At 40.7% G+C, this 23,545-nt stretch overlaps 2 protein-coding genes across 5 annotated transcripts in view; one reads left to right on the plus strand and one right to left on the minus strand.

Moving 5' to 3' along the window:
* Positions 1–6: 6 nt before the first annotated feature.
* Positions 7–9,998, plus strand: LOC130909540 (serine protease HTRA1B-like). Its single transcript, XM_057826155.1, has 10 exons — positions 7–503; positions 4,339–4,438; positions 4,505–4,619; positions 4,731–4,820; positions 4,885–5,079; positions 5,150–5,182; positions 5,264–5,378; positions 7,034–7,091; positions 8,940–9,035; positions 9,147–9,998. The coding sequence occupies exons 1-10, from the start codon at positions 50–52 to the stop codon at positions 9,313–9,315; spliced, it is 1,425 nt and encodes a 474-aa protein (XP_057682138.1). The 5' UTR covers positions 7–49; the 3' UTR covers positions 9,316–9,998.
* c21h10orf88 (chromosome 21 C10orf88 homolog) overlaps positions 9,650–23,545 on the minus strand; it is an 84,390-nt gene continuing 70,494 nt past the window's right edge. For 2 of the 4 annotated variants that reach the window (XM_057826159.1, XM_057826160.1), the window contains exons 2-8: positions 22,028–22,181; positions 21,750–21,947; positions 20,156–20,216; positions 19,890–20,081; positions 18,036–18,128; positions 17,798–17,961; positions 9,651–10,494 (exon numbers count right to left, since the gene is read on the minus strand). In XM_057826159.1, the coding sequence (XP_057682142.1) occupies positions 10,290–10,494; positions 17,798–17,961; positions 18,036–18,128; positions 19,890–20,081; positions 20,156–20,216; positions 21,750–21,947; positions 22,028–22,181 (1,067 nt within the window). In that variant the 3' untranslated portion in view covers positions 9,651–10,289. Of the gene's footprint in view, positions 10,495–17,797; positions 17,962–18,035; positions 18,129–19,889; positions 20,082–20,155; positions 20,217–21,749; positions 21,948–22,027; positions 22,182–23,545 lie in introns of all 4 variants that reach the window. The other 2 variants (XM_057826156.1, XM_057826158.1) reach the window with 2 other exon arrangements.

Genomic DNA, 23,545 nt, shown 5'->3' on the forward strand with positions numbered 1-23,545 from the left:
CAGTTTTCTAAACTTCTCCCCACCCGCGATTAATCGTCTTTCATCCACGATGATCGAAATCGTCGTCCTCGCTCTATTCGCCTCGCTGGCCCCCGCCGACCTCTCGTCGATCTCCAAGCGCTCCGCCATCGGGTGCCCGGAGACGTGCGACAAATCCCGCTGCTCGCCCCCGCCCACGGCAGCCGAGTGCCCGGCTGGAGTGGCGCTGGACGCCTGCGACTGCTGCCCCGCGTGCGCGGCCGGTGAGGGGGAGCCGTGCGGCGGGGACGAGCGCCGCTGCGGCGAAGGTTTGACGTGCACGTTCAGCGACGGCGTGCCCGCCACCGGCACCGTGCGGCGCAGGGCTTCCACGGGGGTGTGCGTGTGCTCCAGCCCCGAGCCAGTGTGCGGCAGCGACGGCGTCACCTACGGCAACGTGTGCCGGCTCAGGCTGGAGAGCTTTCGGGCGGTCGATGCCAGGCGACCGCCTGTCATCCTCGTCCAGTGGGGCGCGTGCGGAGAGGGTGAGTTCCCGTGCAAAATATTTGTTTGTGTGTGCATGTTCCGACAATATTTGTCTTATGAAACTTCGACCCCCAACCCCCCCCCCCCCCCTCCCCTTGTGCGTGTGAAGGAATCCTTTGGTAACAGTATTGGTGCCAACTCATTTCCCGTTTTGCCATGTTGCAAAACAATTCGGTGTCAAATCTGTGGCGCGTGGCCTACATAATTTCCTACAGGTTTCTCACCATTTGTCATCATTTTGGAACTAAAATATACCCCTAAAGATATTCTCTTTTCTTAAGCCACTTTTAAAAGCATGCAAAGTTGAAGCATGACATAAGGGTGTAATTCATTACACCATTGTGTGAACCAGATTTGTTCAAAAAATGAAGTGTTTTGACATTAAAAATGGCATATTAACACAGCAACCTTTCTACTCTTTAAACCGGTTGTGTGCTATTGCATCAATCAACACATTGGCTGCCATTGACAGCAATAGACGTTCAATCCATCAATGTCTTGTTTTTAAATATAAATTTTGCTAGCTACCATCACAATAAAAAGAAAAAAAAAGAATCTTAATTTTTTTTCAAATACCATTTTTTCCCCCTTATAAAATAAAAAAATATTTTACGAAATGATAATTCACTGCCGGCGGCACGGTGGCTGAGTGGTTAGCACGTCTGCCTCACAGTTCTGAGATCAAGGGTTCAATCCCGGGCTTCGGCCTTCCTGTGTGGAGTTTGCATGTTCTCCCCGTGCCTGCGTGGGTTTCCTCCGGGAACTCCGGTTTCCTCCCACATCCCAAAAACATGCATGGTAGGCTGATTGAACACTCTAAATTGTCCGTAGGTATGAGTGTGTGCGTGAATGGTTGTATGTCTCCTTGTGCCCTGCGATTGGCTGGCGACCAATTCAGGGTGTCCCCTGCCTACTGCCCGAAGTTAGCTGGGATAGGCTCCAGCACCTCCGCGACCCTCGTGAGGAATAAGCGGCATGGAAAATGAATGAATGAATGAATAATTCACTGCCAATACTGCAGTCAAAATGGATTGGGCGTTTTTTGCCGAATGAGTAATAATATAGGATTATCATCCTGAACCTCAAACACCCCTGCACGCAACGTGCTTGAGGCGCCCGGACTGACATAACTTTGGCAACTCCAAGGAAATCTGGAACACGTTTAACATGCTGAATCTGGGTCAGACATTATTTAACCCAGATTTGAGCATAGGAAATGTTTTTCTACGTTAAGACGAGCTTGGAAACGCCGTCAACACAACAATGGTTGCACGGTGACTCATCGGGCTGAGGAATCTTTCCCAGTCGGGGCTGGTCCGCCTCGAGACGAGATCAGATAACGCAACCGTGTCGTTGATAAACCTGGAAAATGAGGTCGTGGATAAACGTGTCCTGGAGCGACCTCGTTTTCGTGCAAGTTGTCGCACGCCGCGATCGGGTTGCGCACTCGTCTTTGCTTTTCCGAACAATCAGGACTCGGTTACCTGTCGATCCATCATTGCTGGCCAATGAGCATAGACGAAAGGGATGCGAGGGAGCCATCAGAATTCAATTATGTGAAAATTGAGTAAAAGTACATGCTTGCTGTTAAAAATAAAACACTGCTGGCCAAAAGTATTGGCACCCCTGCAATTCTTTCAGATAATGCTCAATTTCCCCCAGAAAATGATTGCAATTACAAATGCTTTCTTCATTTATTTTGCTTGAAATGAAAAAACACAAAAGACAATGAAAAAAAAATGTATATAATTTTACACAAAACTCCAAAAATGGGGCGGAGAAAAGTATTGGCACCCTCAGCCTAATGCTTGGTAGCACAACCTTTAGACAAAATAACTGCGAACAACCGCTTCCGGTATCCATCAATGAGTTCCTCTGCTGGAATTTTAGACCATTCTTCTTTGGCCAACTGCTCCAGGTCTCTGAGATTTGAAGGGTGGCGTCTTGAAACTGCAATTTTCAGATCTCTCCGAAGGTGTTCTATGGGGTTCAGGTCTGGACTCATTGCTGGCCACTTTAGAAGTCTCCAGTGCTTTCTTTCAAACCATTTTTTAGTGCTTTTTGAAGTGTGTTTTGGGTCACTGTCCTGCTGGAAGGCCTGTGACCTTTGAGGGAGACCCAGCTTTCTCACACTGGGCCTTACGTTATACTGCAAAATTTGTTGGTAGGCTTCAGACTTCATAATGCCATGCACACGGTCAAGCAGTCCGGTGCCAGAGGTAGCAAAGCAACCCCGAAACATCAGGGAACCTCCACCATGTCTGACTGTGGGGACCGTGTTCTTTTCTTTGAAGGCCTCGTTTTTTTCCTGTAAACTCTATGTTGATGCCTTTTCCCAAAAAGCTCTACTTTTGTCTCATCTGACTAGAGAAGATTCTTCCAAAACGTTTTTGCCTTTCTCAGGTAAGTTTTGGCAAACTCCAGCCTGGCTTGTTTATGTCTCTTGTTCAGAAGTGGCGTCTTCCTGGGTATCCTACCATAGAGTCCCTTTTCATTCAGACGCTGACGGATAGTACAAGTTGACACAGTTGTACCATCGGACTGCAGGACAGCTTGAAGTGGTTTGGATGTTAGTCGAGGTTCTTTATCCAACATCCGCACAATCTTCAGTTGAAATCTCTCGCCAATTTCTCTTTTCCATCCAAATCTAGGGAGGTTAGCCACAGTGCCATGGGCTTTAGACTTATTGATGACACTGCGGACGGTAGACACGGGAACATTCAGGTCTTTGGAAATTGGACTTGTAGCCTTGAGATTGCCCATGCTTCCTCACAATTTTGCTTCTGAAGTCCTCAGACAGTTCTTTGGTCTTCTTTCTTTTTTCCATGTTCAATGTATTACACACAAGGACACAGGACAGAGGTGGAGTCAACTTTAATCCAACTTAACTGGCTGTAAGTGTGATTTCGTTATTGCAATCTCCTGTTATGTGCCACAGGTAAGTAACAAGTGCTGTTAATTACACAAATTAGAGAAGCATCACATGATTTTTCAAAGGGTGCCAATACCTTTGTTCAGCCCATTTTTGGAGTTTTGTGTCAAATGATCATGATTTAATTTTTTTCCAATTCTCTTTTGTGTTTTTTTCATTGCAAGAAAAATAAATGAAGATATTACTACCAGAACATTTGTAATTGCATTATCTGACAGAATTGCAGGGGTGCCAATACTTTTGGCCAGCACTGTATATTGTAGCCACTAAGAATGGCGTCAGGGTTGTGTTGAGTCTGTCGACCAATAGAAATTGAGCTAAAATACCAGGATAACCAGCAGAAATCAAGCAAACTAAAGTGGTTGCCCAAAGAAATTGAGTAAATATCTGTGGCTATCAGTGGAAATCCAGAAAAGGTTGTCAACATAATGTTTGCGGCATACGTTAGTTTGCAGAAATCAATAGAAATCGAGTAAAGTTAGCATGATGACCAGCAGAAATCGAAAAAAAAACGTAAATACCCGATCGAGTAAATACCCATTGGCACTAGAAGAAATGGACTATGGTTTGCAGTGTTCAGTAGAAATCAATTGAGCTTCTTGCTAGCCACTGGTTACGTTTCCACCTCATCGGGTCTCAATCTTCCGTCCATTCTGAGTGTTTATTGTCTCAAACGTTTGAAGGATTTCCTCATCGGGAGAGGTCGGCGTTCCCGACAGATGTTACAGCATAAGTGGAGCGTGACCCAACGTTACATAAGAGCAGGCTTGACTCACACTGTGTTTTTATTAGCGCGCCTCGCTAACACATCTGGTTTCAATTGAGCGGTCGCCAGGACGTCTCGGAGGACTAGCTCGAAAGATGATTGACAAATGATCGGTTGTCGTTTTTCCCCCCAACAGGTCGGAGGAACCCTGATAGTCTCCGCTTCAAGTACAACTTCATCGCTGACGTAGTGGAGAAGATCGCGCCCGCCGTCGTTCACATCGAACTTTTCCGCAAGTACGATATCGACCAGGCTGGGAAGTGACAAAATCCTAGAGTAACGATTGGTCTCTCCGCATGCAGGATGGTTTATTCCAAGCGCGAGGTGGCGGTTGCTAGTGGCTCGGGTTTCGTGGTGTCGGAGGACGGGGTCATCGTCACCAACGCTCACGTGGTGGCTAATAAACATCGAGTCAAGGTACGACTTGATTGGAACGAATGCCTCCCAGTTCAAATGCATTGGAAGTCTACCATGACAGCCTTAATGGAGTTTTAGACCAAAGTAACTGATTTTGCCTCGTCCATTCAGGTTGAGCTAAAGAGCGGCGCCACGTTCGACGCCAAAATCTTGGACGTGGACGAGAAGGCCGACATCGCTCTTATCAAAATCGACATCCGCGTGAGTTGCCAAGGCATCATTTAGAGGGAAGAAGTTTTAGTTTGAGACAATGTTGCGGTTTCAGAACAAACTTCCAGTTCTGCTGCTGGGCCGCTCGGCAGACCTCCGACCAGGCGAGTTCGTGGTGGCCATCGGGAGCCCCTTCTCGCTCCAGAACACAGTCACCACCGGAATCGTCAGCACTACCCAGCGGGGCGGCAAGGAGCTGGGTCTGCGCAACTCCGACATGGACTACATCCAGACCGATGCTATTATCAATGTAAGGCGCCATTGCAAAAACACACAAAAACGCCAGTTTTGTTGACTTTTTTTGTCTCTTGTGTGGGCAGTACGGCAACTCGGGAGGCCCGCTCGTCAACCTGGTAAGTCCATTGTCTTTTATTGACAGCGTTTCATGTCCAAGTCAGAAATGATTGATTGAACTAAAATGTGACGCGCGACAGGACGGCGAAGTGATCGGTATCAACACGCTGAAGGTGACGGCAGGAATCTCTTTCGCCATCCCGTCCGACAAAATCCGAGAGTTCCTCGCAGAGTCGCACGACCGCCAAGTCAAAGGTTTCGCAGACACTTTCGCATGTCTTTTTTCATCGTATTTGAAGTCTTACCTCATTCACTGCCAGCTCAGGTATACTTATAGTAGTTAGTATACAGAGTAGCAATATATTAGCATTGTAGTATATTAACCTATAGTAGTTAACATGAACAAGTACTGTATGTAGTAGTAGTATAATAGCATGTAGTAGTTAGCATATACCAGTATATGTAGTAATTGGAGTATATTAGCACAGCATAATAGTATATTTGCATATAGTAGTAGATGAAGTAGTACGTAGAATATTAGCATAATAGTATGTTAGCATATGCTAGTATATGTAGTAGTAGTATATTAGCATAGCATAGTAGTATATTACCATATAGTAGTTAGCATATACTAGTATATGTAGTAGTAGTATATTAGCATAGGATATAATATTATCATGTTGTAGTACGTAGCATATTATCATAGTAGTATGTTAGCATATAGAGTACAGTATATAAACTAGTATGTCAGCATTATATAGTAGTATTGCCATATAGTAGTTAGCATATACTAGTATATATAGTAGTATATTACCATGTAGTAGTTAGCACATATTGGTATGTGTAGCAGTTGTAGTAGTATATTAGCATAGCATAGTAGTGTATTAGCATATAGTAGTTAGCATATACTAGTATATGTAGTAATATATTAGCATAGCATCGTAGTAGATGAGCATATAGTAGTGCATGTAATAGTATGCAAAATATTAGCATAGTAGTATGTTAGCATATGCTAGTATATGGAGTAGTAGTATATCAGCATTATATAGTAGTATTTTACCATAAAGCATATAGCATATACTGTACTAGTGTATGTAGTAGTAGCAGTATATTAGCATAGCATAGTAGTATATTACCATATAGGAGTTTGCATATAGTAGCATATTAGCATAGCATAGTATATTAGCATAGCATAGTAGTATATTACCATATAGGAGTTAGCATATAGTAGCATATTAGCACAGCATAGTATATTAGCATATAGTAGTATATGTAGTAGTACGTGGCATATTAGCATAGTTGTATGTTAGCATATAGTAGTTTGCATATGCTAGTATGTGAAGTAGCATTTTAGCATTATATAGTAGTATATTAGCATAGAGAATTAAGCAGATACTAGCATATGTAGTAGTAGTTGTATATGAGCATAGCATAGTAGTATATTACCATACAGTAGTTAGCATATACTAGTACTGTATATGTAGTAGTATATTGTCATATAGTAGTTTGCATATTCTAGTAGTATAGCATAGGAGTGTATTAGCATATAGTAGTTAGCATATACTTGTATATGTAGTAGTATATTAGCTTAGAATACAGTAGTATATGTAGTAGTACATAAAATATTAGCATAGTAGTATGTTAGCATATAGTAGTTAGCATATGCTAGTATATGGAGTAGTAGTATGTTAGCATTGTATAGTAGTATATTACCATATAGTAGTTTATGTAGTGGTATATTAGCATATAGTTGCATATAGTAGTTTGTCATAGTGGCAATAGTAGTTATTAGATTAAAACACCCACTGGCGGCAATAAATGTCCAATACTTTTTGACTGGGAGGGTTGACAGTGATCGAACGTTGTCATTGTCAGCCAAAGTGTAAATAGTTCCTTGTTTTTAACCCTAGGAAAGAACAGCGGCAAGAAGAAGTACATTGGCATCAGGATGATGAGCCTCACGCCAACGTGAGCATCATACACACACACACACACTTTTATGTCGCCAACATGGCGGTGTCGGGAGATGCTCCAAAACTCTTTGTTAGCACCACCAAAAAACGTCTTCCTTGACTCGCTGACATGGTCGCTGCCCTCCCGATGGCTGTGTGATTACCATGCTGATCTCGTGTAATAACAGAGCGGCACAAATGTTCTTTGGCAGAATGGAAAGGGGGATGACAATAAATCACGTTGTCATAATCGTGCCAGTCAGCAGAAGTTTGCGGTGACCAATAGAAAACAAGTTATGTTACACGGTGGCCACCATGTACTACTTTTGAACTAAATGAAGCTCCTCAACAATAAAATGGCACCAAAGGCCTGCTTATACAGTAGGTTCTTTGTTACAGAGATGGCGCCAAAGCATTGCTTATGCCTAAATGAAGCTCCTCATTTCACTTCAAGATGGGTTTTGAAACATTAAAATGCCACCACAGGATTGTTTTCACATGAAGTGAAGCGCCTAAACTCACTTCAAGATTGGTCCTTTACACTTGGGTGGTACAAAAGCACTTTTTGTCTAAACAAACACCTCTATGAACTTCAAAAGGATTGTTTTTACTTAAAGTGAACCTCCTTACCTTTCTTCAAAAAAGTTCATTGACACCCAGATAGTGATAAAGCATCGCTTTTGCCAAAATTAAGTTTTTATACGCTAAAATAGCACTAAAGGATCATTTTACTTTAAGTGAAGCTCCTAAACCGTCTTCAACATAGTTCCTTTACACTAGAGTGGTACAAAAGCGCTATGCTTGTCTAAGCAAACACCTCAATTCATCAGTTCACTCCAACAGGATTGCTTTTAAATTAAGTGGAGCTCCTCAACAGTCTTCAACATAGTTCCTTGACACCCAGATAGTGACAAAGCATTACATTTGCCAAAATGAAGCTCCTCAATTCACTTTAAAAGTTTTTGTACACTAAAATAGCACTAAAGGATTGCTTTTACTTTAAGTGAAGCTCCTAAACCGTCTTCAACATAGTTCCTTTACTTTAGAGTGGTACAAAAGCACTGTTTGTCTAAGCAAACACCTCAATTCATCAATTGACTTTAAAAGCATTGCTTTTAAATTAAGTGAAGCTCCTCAATTGACTTTAAAAGTTTTTATACACTAAAATAGCACTGAAGGATTGGTTTTACTTCAAGTGAAGCTCCTAAACAGTCTTCAACATAGTTCCTTTACTTTAGAGTGGTACAAAAGCGCTATGTTTGTCAAAGCAAACACCTCAATTCATCAATTCACTTTAACAGGATTGCTTTAAATTAAGTGAAGCTCCTCAACTGTCTTCAACATAGTTCCATGACACCCGGATAGTGACAAAGCATTACATTTGCCAAAATGAAGCTCCTCAATTCACTTTAAAAGTTTTTATACACTAAAATAGCACTAAAGGATTGGTTTTACTTCAAGTGAAGCTCCTAAACAGTCTTCAACATAGTTCCTTTACTTTAGAGTGGTACAAAAGCGCTATGTTTGTCAAAGCAAACACCTCAATTCATCAATTCACTTTAACAGGATTGCTTTTAAATTAAGTGAAGCTCCTCAACAGTCTTCAACATAGTTCCTTGACACCCGGATAGTGACAAAGCATTACATTTGCCAAAATGAAGCTCCTCAATTCACTTTAAGATAGTTATTTTACACTGAAACAGCATCAAAACCCAGTTTTCACAATAAATGAAGCTCCTCAACTCACTTCAACTGTCTCTTGGATGGTGCAAAAGATCTACTTTTAACTAGTTGAAGCATATCAATTCACTTCGAGATAGTTCCAGTCCAAATGGAGCTCGGCAATAAATTTTTTTTGTTCCAGTTTGGCTAAGGAGCTGAAGGACAGACGATCGGACTTCCCGGACGTTACATCCGGTGCATACGTCATCGAAGTCCTCAGCGGGACGCCCGCCGAAGCGTGAGTGCACTTAAACCATTTTTCGGCGTTTTCGACAGCGACGGACTCTGACGTCCAACACCGTCAAAGAGTTAACGTCATCTCCGTTTTTTTTTTTTTTTGGTGTGGCAGTGCCGGTCTGCGTGAAAGCGACGTGATCATCAGCATCAACGGCGCACGCGTGGCGTCTGCCGGCGACGTGAGCGCTGCCATCAGGCGCGACGACACGCTGCGGCTGGTGGTGCGGCGTGGCAACGAGGACATCATCGTCAGCGTGGTGCCCAACGACGTCGAGCCGTGAAGTGACTGACTGAACGCCTGCTGAGTTTCAACTTGTTGGTACGCGCCCAAGGACGCTATGGACTTAAGACTTTGCGCACAGCAAAGACACGCAACTACTTGCGACTTGGCTGTCCATCAAGTGGTCGCTAGGTTAATCTACTTTTTTTGTGGGGGACTTTTATTTTTAAGGACCTTTTTTTTTTAGAATACAGTTATTTTTTAACACAATCTTTGCATAGGATTTTGGTTTTCATCCTTTCAGAACGAGTATTATTTGGTCTCAATTCAATCTTGAGTGGAGCACCCTTGTGGCCTGGAGGCCACATTGCACCCTTATGTCGCACAAGAAACGACCTAAAAAATCCAACCAATTGACTTTTTTCTGTTTTTAATGTGCTTCCAGTCATTAATGTCATGTGTTACAAACACAATGCTACTGAGCAGGTGGGCTCAACCGGGTCGCAAAATGTGTCACGTGGTAAATATACACTCATACATTTTTTTTTTAGAAAAGAATAACAAAAAATATCAACTAAAATACAAATATTTTTTAAAAAGTACAATTTTCAGTATAATGACATTTATTTAGTAATAACAGGTCATTATGTCAGGTCACATCATGTCCGTTAATTTGCTGTATTGCTTGTGAGAGCAGTCATTTTTTCAGGTATCAATACATTGAGTATATTTCTTATGATTATTATTTTGTGTTTTTTCAACCTTAACTGAGAAAAGCAACCGCGGGTCAGATTTTAATACATTACAGGGCTGCAAATAACCATTATTTTAACTTGATCAATCAAAAAAATGTGACAGTACAGAAGAAGAACATTCAGTTCCCGATTCAGTGCGTAAACATGTTAGCAAATCCTGTTCGTCATTTTAATCAGCCGTTAGTTGAACGAGCTCGCTGCAATTTACCGATGAGTTAGTTCCGTACCAGCTTGCTCATAAATCCAAATTTTGGTAGTAGTTAGCGCAAGCGCACGCAGATCAGAGCGATGCCGCTTCTCTCGTCCGGTTACCGTTCGCAGGTTCCTCGGGCGGGAGGCCCGAGGACGCCCCCTGCGGGAGGATGGCGAGTAGCGCTCTCTCCAGTTTGAGTTCCAGCGCGTCCAGGCGGCGGTCCATGTGCTCCTTCAGACGGCGCTCCATCTCCTCTAGGCGGCGCTCCATAGACGCCGTGGCGGCAATGGGACTAGGACGAGAAACGAGCAAGCTTGTTAACATTGAAGTGAGTATTAACTTTATTTTTTTTTAATTAGATTTTTAAAAATGTTGTTAAGGTGTCCTTTTTGTTTCTTCCCCTGTAAAAGCACAGATTTTTTAAAAAATTCACTCACTGCCATTGACGATAATATCCAACGTGACAAGTTAATTGTTTTTTCAATTTTTTTTTTTTTTTATTTCGTTTCGTTAGTTTCTTTTTGTTTTCTATTTTTTCCTTGTAAAACCGTAAAATTTAAAAACATTTTTGTTTTGTTTTGTTTTTTTTACTGTATACACCATAATTTTCGGACTATAAGGCGCACCTGATTATTACAAGCCACCACCAAATTTGACACGAAAACGGCATTTGTTCATAGATGAGCTGCACCAGAGTATAGATCGCAGCTGTCTTCGCTTTATTATGGGATATTTACACCAAAAGCTAACATTTTGACAGTGGCATTTTAAGACTGTCATAAGACCAAATGAACCACCATGATTCATTTGATTCACGATTCACCATGAACCATCTCTGCTTCAAGAAGCTTCATTTGGCCATCACTGCCCCCTTGAGGGAGACTGTCAACCTCTGCTGCCACCTGCTATCAACACTTGTTGTTGCCCAACGTGCCTCCTAGCATGCATTGCACCACTATAGATGTAAATAACAATCAAAATGCATGTTCTGTGCTAATTATTTCTTCAGTTACTGTTCCAATTGTTTCTTTAATTGCTAGTTATGGTATTTGGTAACAATATGACGGTGGTGCCAAAAGACTGTCATAAGACCATCATGCTTATGACATGACACTCCCATGAATGAATGCTTATGACTAGGGCTGTCAAACGATTAAAATTTTTAATCGAGTTAATCACTTAAAAATTAATTAATCGTAATTCATCGCAATTCAAACCATCTATAAAATATGCCATATTTTTCTGTAAATTATCGTTGGAATGGAAAGATGACACACAAGATGGATATATACATTCAACATACTGTACATAAGTACTGTATTTGTTTATTATAACAATAAATCAACAAGATGGCATTCACATTATTAACATTCTGTTAAAGCGATCCATGGATAGAAAGACTTGTAGTTCTTAAAAGATAAATTTTAGTACAAGTTATAGAAATTTTATAGTAAAACCCCTCTTAATGTTTTCGTTTTAATAAAGTTTGTACAATTTTCAATCAAAAAATAAACTAGTAGCTCGCCATTGTTGATGTCAATAATAATTATAGTGCTGAAACTCATAAAATCAGTCGCACCCAAGCGCCAGCAGAGGGCGGCAAAACACCAACAAACACAAGTAACAAGTGGAAATGACACTTTGCTGTCATTTTAATCTGAGCGGGGCATGCGTCAAATATTTTAACGTGCTTAATTTAAAAAATTAACGCCCGTTAACGCGATAATTTTGACAGCTCTACTTATAACAGATGTCATTTTGCGCCATTCAGCTCACTTTTGAATGGATGTAAAAGATCCGAGCTGGACATAAATGGAGTTAGTGGCATAATTTGCCAGATAAAACTTAATGACATCTGTCATAAGCATTCATGAATGCCCATGACAGTGTCATGTCGTACAGTGGGATGAAAAAAAAATGATGAAAAAAACCTAAAGGTGCATCATGTTACTAGCAGACAGAAAAACTAGGAATATTGCAATTATTTTTCTCTTATAAAGACAATTATTTCATCAACAGCTTTTTAAGTTTATTCACTGCTATATAAGTGTATGTACAGTGGTATGAAAAAGTATCTGAACCTTTTGGAATTTCTCACATTTCTGCCTAAAATCACCATCGAATGTGATCTGATCTTTGTCACACAGATGAAAAAACAGCGTCTGCTTTAACTAAAACCACCCAAACATTATAGGTTTTCATATTTTAATGAGGATCGCATGCAAAAGATGACAGAAGAGGTCATAAGTGAGCCCTTACATAGGATTTTATGCAGAAATGTGAGAAATTCCAAATGGTTCAGATACTTTTTCGTACCACTGTAATTATGACGGTCTTATGGCAGTCTTATGACGCCGCTGTCAAAGTGTTACCTATCAACCTAGATAAATCAACAAATAAACCACACTGGACTATAAACCGCAGGATTCAGAATGAGGGGAAAAAGAAGCAGCTTATAATCCGAAAATTAGGGTATATTTTTTTACAATTTTTGTTTTTATTGATTTTATTGTTTTGTTTTTATTTTCTTTCATTAATATGTATTTTTTTTTATTTAGTCTTTTTCCCCCCATAAAAGTGCAAATTATTTTTTAATTCCCTCACTGGTGTGAACCTTATTTTAATGATAGTTTGCATCCACTTTTCAAAACATATGCTAATATTACTCATAAACAATGTCGTTTGTGATGTTCAACTCCTCATAACATTTTTAGACTAAAAGCTTTGAGTTTTACAGATGAAAATATTTTGAGTTTTCCTTGACAAAAATTCGTCTCACTGCCTTTGACAACAATCAACATCCAATTTTAAGACAACACTCGCTGACACGGACAAAATATCCTGGGAAAATTCCTCTGCGCTTTCTTAGGCTGCATTTGAAGGCCGACTAAAAATAAAACGTTCGGCAGCGTCGACGTTCAAAAACGTCGCCCGCCGCAAAAACATTCGGTGAGAAGCCACGACAGATTGAACTGCAGCCGCGGGACACGACAACAAAACCTCCAAAACCAAAGGAAGAAGAGGAAGGCGTTGACGTGAAAGTGAAGACTAGAAACAGATGTCTGAGTTGATGTACCTCCAAAATGTTCAAAAATCCCGTCCAAACAGATGTGTGTGAGGTGCCGTGACCTCAGCCCATAAAAAATACACACGCATCAAAAATGCCACAGGATGTGTTCAAAGCACTACTTGAGCCTAAAAAAAAATTTGTCAAACGGGTTTTAATGCTTCCTCAACACTAAAATGGCAGCAAAGGACTACTTTTACGCTAAACCAAGTAGTGCTGCAACGATTAATCGATTAACTCGAGTAATTCGATTAAGGAAAAAGCTTCAAATCAAATTTTGCTGCTTCGAGGATTCGTTTAATTAGTGATGTTGTACTGCTTTGTTTTGAAAGTGTTTGCATGTAGTTTTATTGATTTAGATGGATACACTGTCCTCTAGTGGCAACAGTGAATATGACACAACTCATCTAACATGGCTGGATCCAGCTGCTCCATGTTAAGACCAACATAAGGTATGTTTTTGTTTGAGCTAATATGTTAATGCATTCGTTATTTAGTTTAGAAATATATTCAGCAGCTTTTTGAGGGAATATGTGTTTGAATGATTTGTTAAGAGCTTTGTTAAAAAAAAGTTAGCATTTTATAGCATTTTAGCTCGTGGATTTTTGCTATGCAAGTTGGCCAATTGTTCTTTTATTGTACTTCGATCCTCATTTTTATCCATTCGAGGATAAGCTCAGGTATTTTAATTTATTTTTAAAAGCATTCATTGCTCTTGAGATACGAAATTGCAATCCTGCATAGTTTGAAAAACAATTGGGAATTTTATTTTGTAGCCTTTGTTTTGCATCTCCTAAAATTTGTTCTGCAATGCATGAAATGCCGCTAATCCGATTACTCAATTACTAAAATAATCGATAGCCGCAGCCTTAAAACGAAGCTCCTCAACTCACTTCAAGAAGCCACCAAAGCACTACTTTGTCCCAGCTGAAACACTTCAATTCACGTCAAAATAGTCTTTTTTTTTTAACAAGTGGCTTTAGCATGAGCACGAAAACTGGTGGTTCACTGTCGGCACACGAATCAAGTCAGCATATAAATCACAATTTGTCATCGACAACAACACACACGTGTCGGCACACACACAAAAAGTAAAAACGACTCACACTAGCTGTCTTTTTAAGCGCACGTTTCTTAGGATTTTGATTGCGCGGCGACCTTTAGCGCTCCAGTCCGAGCCGATGTTATCAACGAGCTCTTTGTGGCGCCGAAACTACAACCGGCTTTTGTCCGTCGAGGGGTTGGCACGACTGTCGCCGGGGCAACTGCCAGCAAAAAAAATGAAATAACTTCAGTGAGACGCTTTTTGTAGCCATCGACCAGTCTTTGACATCGTTATGAAGAAAGTTAGCCCCACTACTAAACGCAGAATACTTTCAGCTGTGAGATGTTTGAGGGGGTTTCTTGCATGTACAGTGGGGCAAATAAGTATTTAGCCAACCACTAATTGTGCAAGTTCTCCTACTTGAAAATATTAGAGAGGCCTGTAATTGTCAACATGGGTGAATCTCAACCATGAGAGACAGAATGTGGAGAAAAAAAACTGAAAATCACATTGTTTGATTTTAAAAGAATTTATTTGCAAATCATGGTGGAAAATAAGTATTTGGTCAATACCAAAAGTTCATCTCAATTAGGGGTGCAGCTATCGAATATTTTAGTAATCGAGTAATTGACTGAAAATTCTATCGATTAATCGAGTAATCGGATAAAACATTTTTTTTTTTTTTTTTAGGTAAAGAGCAATTATATATATAGATGCGAAAACAAAACATTTAAACTAATATTGAACCATTTTCAGTTAACCAATGTCTTTATTTTCGATGTACTTTGTTGAAAACAGCCAACAATTGCGTCTCAAATGTGACAAAAAAAAAAAAAAGACTAATTCACTGCTTTCACTCAAAATTTTTTTAGATCTTATGAGAAAAAAAAAAAAAATCACATCACTTAAAAGTTAGGTGTTTTCCCCCATGTGTTTCAATTGAATTTCCACTTGTGTCAAGCTATAAGTTCTAGTTAAGTTTTAAGTTAGTCTAAATTGTAAGTCCTGATAGGATTTTGAGTTTTCGCAGTGTTCAAAATAAATGCTGTGCTGTATTGGAGCACATTAGGCACCAGTGCTACTTGGTGTTTTATTTCGGAAATAACTACTGGGCTAAAATTGACAGTTAGCATTATTAAGTTTTTATCCCCTAATCACTCTAAAGCGCTGTTTTCACAGATTAGATAAAGCCTGTATGTAAGAGTTAGCCACGCATCGACAGTGGTCATAATAAATAGAAACCTAGCCCACCACAGGGATAATGTTACGAGAGCGAGTGACAGTAACGTTAATCTTATTTATGAGCACTGAGAAATGTACTGCTTTAAGATGGCGGCTGTTTTATTGCCGCCAAGTCGGTCATTTCGCATCTAGTTCTACCTACTGTACATGTGATATCTATGACACGTACCAGACATGCGGGCGTAGTTTTTAGCAACGTTAGCGCAGTTTGTAACGTCTGTCTGCTGCAGTAAGGTATTTTTTTTAATTGCTTCTTCCTCTGCGCATGTGATGTCAGCGCGTTGTCCCGCATTAAAAGTAGTCCGGGCAAAACGTGATGATTAGAGCCAGCAAAATTAAACGATTCCTCTCGATGACTAAAATTACTCGGATCAGTTTTTAAACTCAAGTTACTCGAGTTGCTCCAGTATTCGTTTCAGCTCTAATCTCAATTCTTTGTTATGTACCCTTTGTTGGCAATAACGGAGGCCAAATGTTTTCTGTAACTCTTCACAAGCTTTTCACACACTGTTTCTGGTATTTTGGCCCATTCCTCCATGCAGATCTCCTCTAGAGCAGTGATATTTTGGGGGTGTCGTTGGGCAATACGGACTTTCAATTCCCTCCACAGATTTTCTATGGGGTTGAGATCTGGAGACTGGCTAGGCCACTCCAGGACCTTGAAATGCTTCTTACGAAGCCACTTCTTTGTTGCCCTGGCTGTGTGTTTGGGATCATTGTCATGCTGAAAGACCCAGCCACGTCTCATCTTCAATGCCCTTGCTGATGGAAGGAGATTTTACTCAGAATCTTTCGATACATGGCCCCATTCATTCTTTCCTTTACAAAGATCAGTCGTCCTGGTCCCTTTGCAGAAAAACAGCCCCAAAGCAGGATGTTTCCACCCCCATGCTTCACAGTGGGTATGGTGTTCTTCGGATGCAATTCAGTATTCTTTCTCCTCCAAACACGAGAACCTGTGTTTCTACCAAAAAATTCTATTTTGGTTTCATCTGACCATAACACATTCTCCTAGTCCTCTTCTGGATCATCCAAATGCTCTCTAGCGAACCGCAGACGGGCCTGGACGTGTACTGGCTTCAGCAGGGGGACACGTCTGGCAGTGCAGGATTTGAGTCCCTGGCGGCGCATTGTGTTACTGACAGTAGCCTTTGTTACTGTGCTCCCAGCTCTCTGTAGGTCATTCACTAGGTCCCCCCGTGTGGTTCTGGGATTTATGCTCACCATTCTTGTTATCATTTTGACGCCACGGGAGAGATCTTGCATGGAGCCCCAGATCGAGGGAGATTATCAGTGGTCTTGTATGTCTTCCATTTTCTAATAATTGCACCCACAGTTGATTTCCTTTCACCAAGCGAAGAGTGAAGAGTTACAGAAAAGCTTCGGCTTCTCCAGTCAGCCCTTTTCTTTTCGGGTTGAATTAATTGAAAACACATATAAATGCTTGTTTGGATTTGTCATGCCTGAAGGGAAAATAAATAAATGAATAAAACGTTTGGCCTCTTTTATCGCCAACAAAGGGTACATAACAAAGTATTGAGATGAACTTTTGGTATTGACCGAATACTTATTTTCCACCATGATTTGCAGATAAATTCTTTAAAAATCACACAATGTGATTTTCAGTTTTTTTCCACATTCTGTCTCTCATGGTTGAGGTTTACTCATGTTGACAATTACAGGCTTCTCTGATCTTTTCAAGTAGGAGAACTTGCACAATTGGTGGTTGACTAAATACTTATTTGCCCCATTGTATATCGCGATATTACGTCACCCAATTCTCGTACCGGTTCAAAATCTGTATTGATCCTTACACGTGTGTTTTTGGTGAATATAAACAATTCGGTAGCTGCACTTCTACTCCTGTCCAGTAGTTGGCAGCTTGCAGCAGCACTGCCTTGCTGTCTGCTGAAGTAACAACACCATCACACTAATCCTAGTGGATGTTTGTGTAAATCACCCTCTTGTCGTTGCTCGGATTAATCCTTTTATAAGTCTGAAATTTGTGCTCATTTTGGCTTTGACTGACAAAACCGAGGCACGCAGTATTTAGAACCCTGCATTTAAGCAGATTTGCACGAAAAAAAAGAGAAAATGTTATAATGAAAACCGTACATTATTCAAACATAATATCGTGAATCATGATACGAATTGTATCGCCAGATATGAGGAAATACACACCCCTAGTAAAAACAGTTAATTTTTAAAGGCTCCCCCAAAAAATCTTGACGCTCCACTTACGGCATCGTTTCCCGGTCCAGTCGGAGCCGCGTCACCTGACCGCAGAGCTCCCTCAGCACCTCAGGGGGAGCGGAGCCCACGCCGTCCCGTCGGCCCTTCAGGAAGTCGCACAGCATCTCTGCTGAAGCCGCCCGGTTTCCGGGCGCTACGGAGTCCGATTCGGGCTGATGATATCAAATGGACAATGAAGAAAAATTGTGTAGACAAATATTTGCAGCTTATTTTATTTTATAACTACCTGCGCGGCAAAGGCGCTCCCGACATTCGGTGCCCGGGCCAACGCCGACAAGAACCCCCCACCCATCAGGAGAGGCAGGAAGCTGTTCTGGTTCTGAGGGGGAAACAAAGAATATAGAGACAGCGTGTCAAGATGCCACGTGTCAGTGTGTCCGCCAAATTGCGTGTGGGACAGCTACATAACTAACTCCTAAACGCCAATCACGTAAACGGCGTTAAACGCTTGACCTTCGTGTCAAGCTGCCACGTGTCAGTCTGTTGTTGTTGTTGGCAGCCCTTTGAATTTTCCTCTTCGTCTTTTGGACGATAATACATATTAATCTTAGTCATATTTTATTCCTTTCAAAATGTGTTTGCCTTTGTCTAGTTTTAGTCAGTTTACTCAAAATGTTTTTATCTGTAAAATTCAAGTTATACTTAAAAAATAAATAAATAAAGGTTTCCAACAATTTGGAATGAACATTGACAGACGAGCACATATTGTAGCTTCTACTAGGACAACGCCAACTTCCTGATAATACACTCAGCAGGAAAACAGTACAATATTTTAAATAACTGTAATTTTCGGACTATTAGCCGCTATATTTTCCCCGTCATTTTGAATTCTTCGGCTTGCAGTCCAGTGCAGCTTATTTGTTGATTTATTTGGGTTAATAGGTAACACGTTTTTTTGACAGTGGCGACAAAAGAATATCATAAGACCGCCATAATCATAAGGAGCCCCTAAAGGGACATCGCCAGATTTAAAATAAATTTAAACTATCTGGTGCGCATTAGAAACAATCTTGTAAAAATTAGCATTATATAGCATTTAAGCTAGCAGACGTTTGCTATGCAAGTTAGCCATAATCAATTAATTTTTTTTCATATCGTTTGAGCTAAACTCAGGCGCGCATCAGACACCAGCAGTTTCTGCGTGCTAAAAATGATAATACAGGAGTTAGTTGAGCTTGACTTTAAAACACCAATAGCATACTGCACGAATGCTATTTTTAGGCTGCAAGGCTGCGTGACATCACCATCGTGAACCGGAAGAGGGTCAACATAGAAGTGCGCTCGCATACAACCAATGCTAATACTGCTTGTTTTCTGCCGGTAATCTTTTTTTTTTTTTAAAAAGAACCTTCCGATCAAACACTGCTGCTATGGAACTTGTAGAAACGACTCTAGACATTACGACATATAATGTTTTCTTCATACGTTTCCCGAGGCCAAAAAGTCAGAGGGGAAAAAATGTGAACAATGGATCAAGTTGTGCAGATGTCCAAAAGACCAGTTTAACGACAGCAAGGTGAAGCCAATCACATTTCATATGCAGTAAACATTTTCTTGGGGGCCATGGTCCTCCAGATCGACAATCCTGATCCATTGCCTGCCCCGAAGAGGTAAGCCATTTTGATTTTTTTACTTATTTTTTTAGCGTGGCGTTTTGCCGTGCTGCTTCTGTCTGATAATTAATGACCTGAAAAAAACCAAAATTTTATTAAAATATCACAACAGTCATGTAGGCCTAAAAAACAAATTTTATCGTGTGTGTGCAAGCCTGGAAAATGGAGGGGACACTGGTGTGTGGTGGGAGGGGGTGGCGTACGTCACATGAGTGACACAACCAGACACTGCTACAATGCAGGCTAACGTAACGGAAACTATGCCGAATTTCATTCGTCTCGTTACGTTTTAATCTTCAAAGACATGTATTTAGCTCATTATTGTCTCGTCATCGCCATGAAAAAAATGTTCGTTGACAAAATATTTCCGTTAGAGTCATCGTTGACGAAAACAACACTCGTGCCAGTCAGCTACGTAACCTAACTTCTGAAAGTCCATCATTCAAATGGAGTTAAACGCTACGGACCTTCTGCTGGAGTCGCACCATGTCCATGAGGTTCCGAGCCCCCGGTGAGAGGCCGGCGCCAATCTCGTCCACTAGACTTTGGACGCGCTGCAAGTCGATGGCGCTTTCTTCAGGACGGCTTGGTGCCGCCGGCCGCAGTCCTACCACTAGGGTACGCACCATTACGCTGCTTCCGCTCGAAAGAGAGAGCAGCTGAGAGCGTGCAAAGGTTTGACCCATTAACAACCAATCCTTGAAGTTCCAACAGAACTAGCGCGCTTCTTCACCTTAACGTCGCAGGACGACGGCGCGGCGTCCAGGCTGAGCTGCTTTCTGTAGAATGGTCCTCTGAATAAACAAGGACAAATAGGAAATAATCAAGATTATTATGACGTCAATGGCTGCCATAGACGGCAACAGACATCTACCGTACTGGCCCGAATATAAGACGGTGTTTTTTGCATTGAAATAAGACTGAAAAAGTGGGGGTCGTCTTTTATTCGCGGTCTAGACGTTATACCCATTCACGACGCTAGATGGCGCCAGATATCATTGAAGCGATGTTCTGTCATGACAGATCTCAGCTATTCTCAAGTTTAACCAGTTTGCATTAGTTTATTGCAATGTTTTGCCTTATTCAGATTTGTTTCAAGACTACAGTTACAGTTAGACTTCACTCAGATAATTAATGCAGTTATGGCAATTTTGTTGTTTTATTACAATAGATTTATTTACATTTACGAATGTGATTGCACTTTAGTTTACATATTTAAATGTTCAGATATTAAGATTTGAATGAGGCAAAATAACATGCTTTTTCTCTCAAATACCCAAATTTTCGCACTATAAGGCGCACCTGACTATAAGCCGCCCCCCACCAAATTTGGCACGAAAACGGCATTTGTTCATAGATAAGCCGCACCGGACTATAAGCCGCAGCTGTCCTGTAGTATGTATGTATGTATGTATTATGGGATATTTACACGAAAAGGATATTAACCAGTAATACTTTATTTGACATCGGCGTCATACCAATCACTTTGAACCAATTGGCTGCAAAGCTTCATTACTTCAAGAAGTTTAATTTTGCCATCACTGTCAACCTCTTCTGCCACCTGTTGTCAACACTGTTGTTGTCCAACATGCCTCCGAGCATGCATTGCAGCGCTACAGATGTATATACAATCAAAATTCATGTCGTGTGCTAATAGTTATGACATGACACTGTCATGAGCATTTATGAATGCTTATAACAGATGTCATTTAGTGGTATCCGGCAAATTATCTCACTTTTGAATGGATGTAAAAGATCCAAGCTGGACATAAATTGAGTTATTGACATAATTTGCCGGATGTCACTTCACAACATAAGCATTCAGTAATGCCCATGATACTGTCATAAGTATGAATGACTGTCTTATGACAATTTTATGATGGCGCTTTGTAATAAATTGTTACCTATTAACCCAAATAAACTTCAAATAAGCCGCACTGGACTATAAGCCGCAGAATTCAAAATGAAGGAAAAAAGTAGCGGCTTATAGCCCGAAAATGACGGTATATAGTTATAATCATTTGTTTCAGATGTATTGTAATTATTTTCTGTATAAAAATTAATATGGTGTTCAAAACGTCTTTTTTTTCCCAAACTTGAGTCTTGAAAAAGAGGGTGTCGTCTTATAATCAGGACTGTCTTTATTCAGGCCAATACGGTATTTTGACTGAGGGCTGGCTGCAAAACCTAAAATACAAAAAACTAACTAAAATAACAAGATACTATCACTTGACATTTCTTTCCAAAACCTTCTGACATTGACACACGTCCCATTCGTTTATTCGGCTATTGTCGTCAATGGCAGCCAATGAGTACTACAAGCAAACCTGTCGCCTTGCTGGATGTGCTCCTGCTTCTCACCCCGGACCGTCGCACAGTATTCCCCAGAGGGGAGGTACACCTCCATGGTCCGGGCCTCGCTGACGATCATCAGGCGGCCGACGGCGGCGCGGCCGCAGCTCACTGTCAGGACGCAGGGGTCGGTGTTTTCAGCGTCCAGTCGCTCCAACAGCACGCCGTCATCCCTGACAGATGGGAATTGAGTTGAAAAAAACACGTGATGAAATAAAGTCTTCGTCGTCGACTGCCACAGGCGATGCCCTACCCGAATTCCCCCCTTAGCTTCTGTTCCTCTCCGCCGTCATCCGACCCGGTAACGTCAACCGCCAGCACCACGTCGGCCAGGCGGCGGCCTGCAGTCTGACATTGCCACGTCTCTCTGATCGTCACGACGACATCCAACGTGGGAGCGGACGTCACTTGGAGGCGCAAAAGTATGAGGAAATCAACACGCCACTGTCATTTCAATATTACATTAGTACTAGTGCTGCAACGATTAATCGATTCACTCGAGTATTCGATGAGAAAAAAATATTCGAATTAAAATTTGCTGCTTCGAGTATTCGTTTAATTAAAGTGGCGTTGTAATGGTTTGTTTTTGAAAGTGTTTGCATTTAAGTTTCAATTTATTTGGGTGGATACACTGCCCTCTAGTCGCCTCATTTTACGTGGCCAAATCCAGCTGCTCCCTGTTAAGACCAACATAAGCCAGGTTTTTGTTTGAGCTAATGTTTTTTAATGCATTCGTAATTTACTTTGAAGGTATATTCAGCCAATTTTTGTGGGAATATGTGTTGGAACTATTTGTTGAGAGCATTGTACAAAAAGAAATAAAAGTTAGTATTTAATAGCATTTAAGCTAGTGGACTTTTGCTATGTACGTTAGCCAATTGTTCTTTTGTTGTACATATGTAGAGCCTTATTTATTTATTTTTTATACCGTTTGAGGCCCAGCTCAGGTATTTTAATTTTTTTCATGTTTATCCGATTACTTGATTATTCGAACTAACTAGTTCAATGATTAATTGACTACTAAAATAATCGATAGCTGCAGCCCTAGTGTGTTATCAAGCGTAATTAAATTTTTAGGTAAGAAATACGATTTTTTAAATAAGATCTAGAGGTTTTTGAGTGAAAACAGTAAAAAAGTTGTTTTTTTTCTAGTCACTTCTGAGATGCAATTGTTGGCTGTTTTCAACAATCGAAAATAAAGACATTGATTGACTGAAAATGGTTTAATATTAGATGAAATGTCTTGTTTTCTCATGTATATTAAAATTGCTCCTTAGCTAAAAAAATGTTTTATCCGATTAACCGATAGAATTTTCAGTCGAATACTCGATTACTAAAATAGTCGATAGCTGCAGCCCTAATTGGTACCTCTACATAGAAATTTCATCCGTTTCAGGACCTGGTTTTTAAGTCGAAATGGTTGTATGTAGAGCAGGATTTTCCCATAAGAATACGTCATAATTCAATTATTTTGTTCCACAGCCCATAAACCTACAGTGGTATGAAAAAGTATCTGAACATTTTGGAATTTCTCACATTTTTGCATAAAATCACCATCAAATGTGATCTGATCTTTCTCAAAATCACACAGATGAAAAAACGGTCTTCTTTAACTAAAACCACCCAAACATTTATAGGTTATCATATTTTAATGAGGATAGTATGGAAGGGGGGAAATAAGTAAGTGAACCATCACATTTATTATTTTGCGGCCCCCCCTTTGGCAGCAGTAACTTCAACCAGACGCTTTGTGTAGCTGCAGATCAGTCTG

Source organism: Corythoichthys intestinalis, chromosome 21, assembly GCF_030265065.1.
Source record: "Corythoichthys intestinalis isolate RoL2023-P3 chromosome 21, ASM3026506v1, whole genome shotgun sequence".
In the NCBI taxonomy this organism is placed as follows: Eukaryota; Metazoa; Chordata; class Actinopteri; order Syngnathiformes; family Syngnathidae; genus Corythoichthys; species Corythoichthys intestinalis.

Excerpts from the sequence above, each read along its gene's own strand:
- LOC130909540 (XM_057826155.1), top strand. The coding sequence starts at position 50 with ATGATCGAAATCGTCGTCCTCGCTCTATTCGCCTCGCTGGCCCCCGCC. Across the intron at positions 4,439-4,504 it reads CACATCGAACTTTTCCGCAA|GATGGTTTATTCCAAGCGCG; the intron begins GTACGATATCGA and ends CTCCGCATGCAG. Across the intron at positions 4,821-4,884 it reads TTATCAAAATCGACATCCGC|AACAAACTTCCAGTTCTGCT; the intron begins GTGAGTTGCCAA and ends TTGCGGTTTCAG.